This window comes from Haplochromis burtoni, unplaced genomic scaffold, assembly GCF_018398535.1.
Source record: "Haplochromis burtoni strain Fernald_Lab_line unplaced genomic scaffold, NCSU_Asbu1 Contig_248, whole genome shotgun sequence".
NCBI lineage: Eukaryota > Metazoa > Chordata > Actinopteri > Cichliformes > Cichlidae > Haplochromis > Haplochromis burtoni.
The window spans coordinates 544,344-546,974 of record NW_024582609.1 but is presented as its reverse complement, the minus strand read 5'-3'; the positions used below and the strand labels follow the sequence as shown (position 1 = coordinate 546,974).

Below are 2,631 nucleotides of genomic sequence, written 5' to 3'. Positions count from 1 at the left end.
TATATATATATATATATATATAAATATAAAAGACCTGTAAGCCCTGAGTAACACTGTAAGTTATTCAGAGCTCTTTTAGCTGAGTTTAAACAAACTGTTTGCTACTTTTTCCCAGAACTATAAGACTTCTGGTGATAAGCAGGGCTTCACATTCGCTCCCTCGCTGGCTTTTTAAGGCTGAATGAGACTGACATGTTCAAGCTGCTAACTCTGAGATCAGTCTGAAAGCTTAGCAGCTTATTTCAAAACACAGTGAAGTTTGTTTTGTTTTTTCTGAAATCCCAAGTCATCATCAGTCTGGTCTTCTCAGTTACTGCTAAAACACTCGCTGAGCAGGAAGTGAGGTCGGAGGAGGCGCTTAATGGGACCACGTGGGACCCCAGCCAGGCAGTATGCTTCATCTGCATTCACACCGAGGGAGCGTAGCGTCCGCAGAGCATCTCCACAGCTTTCCCTGCCTCCCCGCGATGTCACCAGGGCAATGCTGATGGGGCTGTCAAATAGACCAAACCTCCCCCGCATCTTGCCGATCTGAGCCGAGAAGCTCTGCAGGGCAAGAATATGAATTATCCTTTTAAAATCTCACCAATACACAACAAAAGGTGCAGGGGACACATGAGTGGTTGCCACTGTTTGTACCTGAGCAGCTTGTTTGCTTGCCAGTGCTGGTCCAGCTTCCGACTGGACCACGGCGTCCCCGCAGAATAAAACTCTGAGCTGCTCTGTTGGACAGGAAGCTGTGTGCTCATCCAGCAGCACAGAGAGAACACCTGGACCAATCACAGCACACACATACTCTTTATCTACTGTCAGATAAATCAGAAAAATATGAGCTTGGAACAGAACAACGGTGTCCTAAAAACATAAAGTTGGCAAACTTGCAAGAAAAAAGAAAAAGCTGAAGGTAAAGGCTGGAAAAATTTCAAGATGAAATTGAAATATTTCTTCATTGCTTCTGGCAGGCTGAATAGATATCCATAAAACAGCAAAATAACAGTTCAAAGAGACTCAAATATTTACATGCATTACTGCATTTCTGGAAAGTTCCAAGTAGCACATTACTTGTGCAGCCGTGGAGCTTAAAGCACTGACTCCAAACCTATTTAGCTGAAAAGGGGTAAGTGAAAAAAAACGTACTGACCTTTCTGTGAACCCTGCAATGCCTCGTTTCTGTTCGTTGTCAGAAAGAGGTGCACGTTATTGTTCAGCAGATTCTCTATAAAATCCTCCTCGTTGGAAAAACAGAACCTGCTGACCTTGAGACCTGCAGGATAATACCAAGAGAAAGTATGAGCAAAACTCCACTACAGATCAGACTCAGATCTCTCTCCTGAAGGTTGAAGTGCGTTTACCATGATGTCTGATGCTCTCTGTGATGCGGGAGCTCTGCTGCTGCTGCTGGCTCTCAGTGGTGATCACAATGACATCAAACAAGAGCGACTCGGCAGGATTTTCCTTCAGCAGACGTTCATTCACTTTCTGTAGTGCCTGTAGCGCCAACATAAGCATAAACTGATCTGAGAGTCTACTTTAAAGTGCCACTTTTTTCATATTCTATATAAATTACATCTTTTAACACTTTTGAATGGTGAGCCTCAGCTCCAATCACATGAATTTTTACTGAAGACAAAGTACATAAAAGTCCTCATAAGTAAAGTTGTGGTCGGAACTTTACGTTTACCTTTACGTAACGGATTTTCTGTAATCCACAAAGGATCAAAAGTATGTGATAAGGCCAGTTTAAATAACTGTATGCATGTGCAAGTCACTTTTCTATGTCATCACTTTGCCAGGGTCTGTGCGAAGGCCCAAACTGTGACTCTTAGAATATAGAAAATTGGTTAGGATGTTTAGGAACAACCCACAAACCAATAAGGCTCAAGCCTGCCATGGACTGCATTATTGAAACACCACCGTCACTGTCCGCAGTAGAGTTTTATAACACCCTGGACTGAGAGGATGCAGTTTGGTTGGTTTCCTAGTTTAGACTCTACTTTACCAATGAACTCTACCAAGTCTGCTGAGAAAACTGGTTAAATATCTAGACAGAAAGCAGAAGCTTGTTGATACCAAAACTATCTGGTCGAGGTGCAACTAGCTGAGGGATATTTAACCAAATATTAGCTGCATGTATGTGTATAGCTGAACCTCTAAGTATACTTTTGCACCTATTCCTATAATAATTTATAATTCCTATAATAACTAATTAGAAAAAAAAAACATAAATGAATGTGGGTTGCTGGATTCCGACCTGCAGCAGAGGAAAAGCTATGCCCCCAACGTACAAGCCATCGGGGTCCTCAGCTCCTCCTGATTCAAACACTGCATGGGACGTCACTGCAACAACCACTGGGCAGTCAGCCTCTTTCTGCAGAGGAGAGACAGAATGTTTACCTTTATCTTTTTTAATTCACATTTAAATAAGCCAGGGTGGCTTGTGTTTTTCACACTGGAAGTAAAACTTGTGAATTATGAGGTAACAGATAGTGTAAATACCATGGAAACAAAAGTACCTCGAAACTGTTTCACTATATTGCTTTTCAACACTTTAATAAACATAGAACTAACTGACAAAAAAGCAATATGAAGTTACCAGAAGACTGACACAAGAATGTGAGACAATATGATTAT

General features: G+C 41.7%; 1 protein-coding gene across 1 annotated transcript in view; it reads right to left on the bottom strand.

Annotated features, from left to right (window-relative positions):
* Positions 1-7: 7 nt before the first annotated feature.
* Positions 8-2,631, bottom strand: part of LOC102308848 (cytosolic 5'-nucleotidase 1B) — a 4,787-nt gene continuing 2,163 nt past the window's right edge. Inside the window, exons 2-6 of the mRNA XM_014338754.2 lie at positions 2,252-2,368; positions 1,353-1,488; positions 1,142-1,264; positions 640-770; positions 8-546 (exon numbers count right to left, since the gene is read on the bottom strand). Coding sequence (XP_014194240.1) covers positions 307-546; positions 640-770; positions 1,142-1,264; positions 1,353-1,488; positions 2,252-2,368 — 747 coding nt within the window. The 3' untranslated portion in view covers positions 8-306. The remainder of the gene's footprint in view (positions 547-639; positions 771-1,141; positions 1,265-1,352; positions 1,489-2,251; positions 2,369-2,631) is intronic.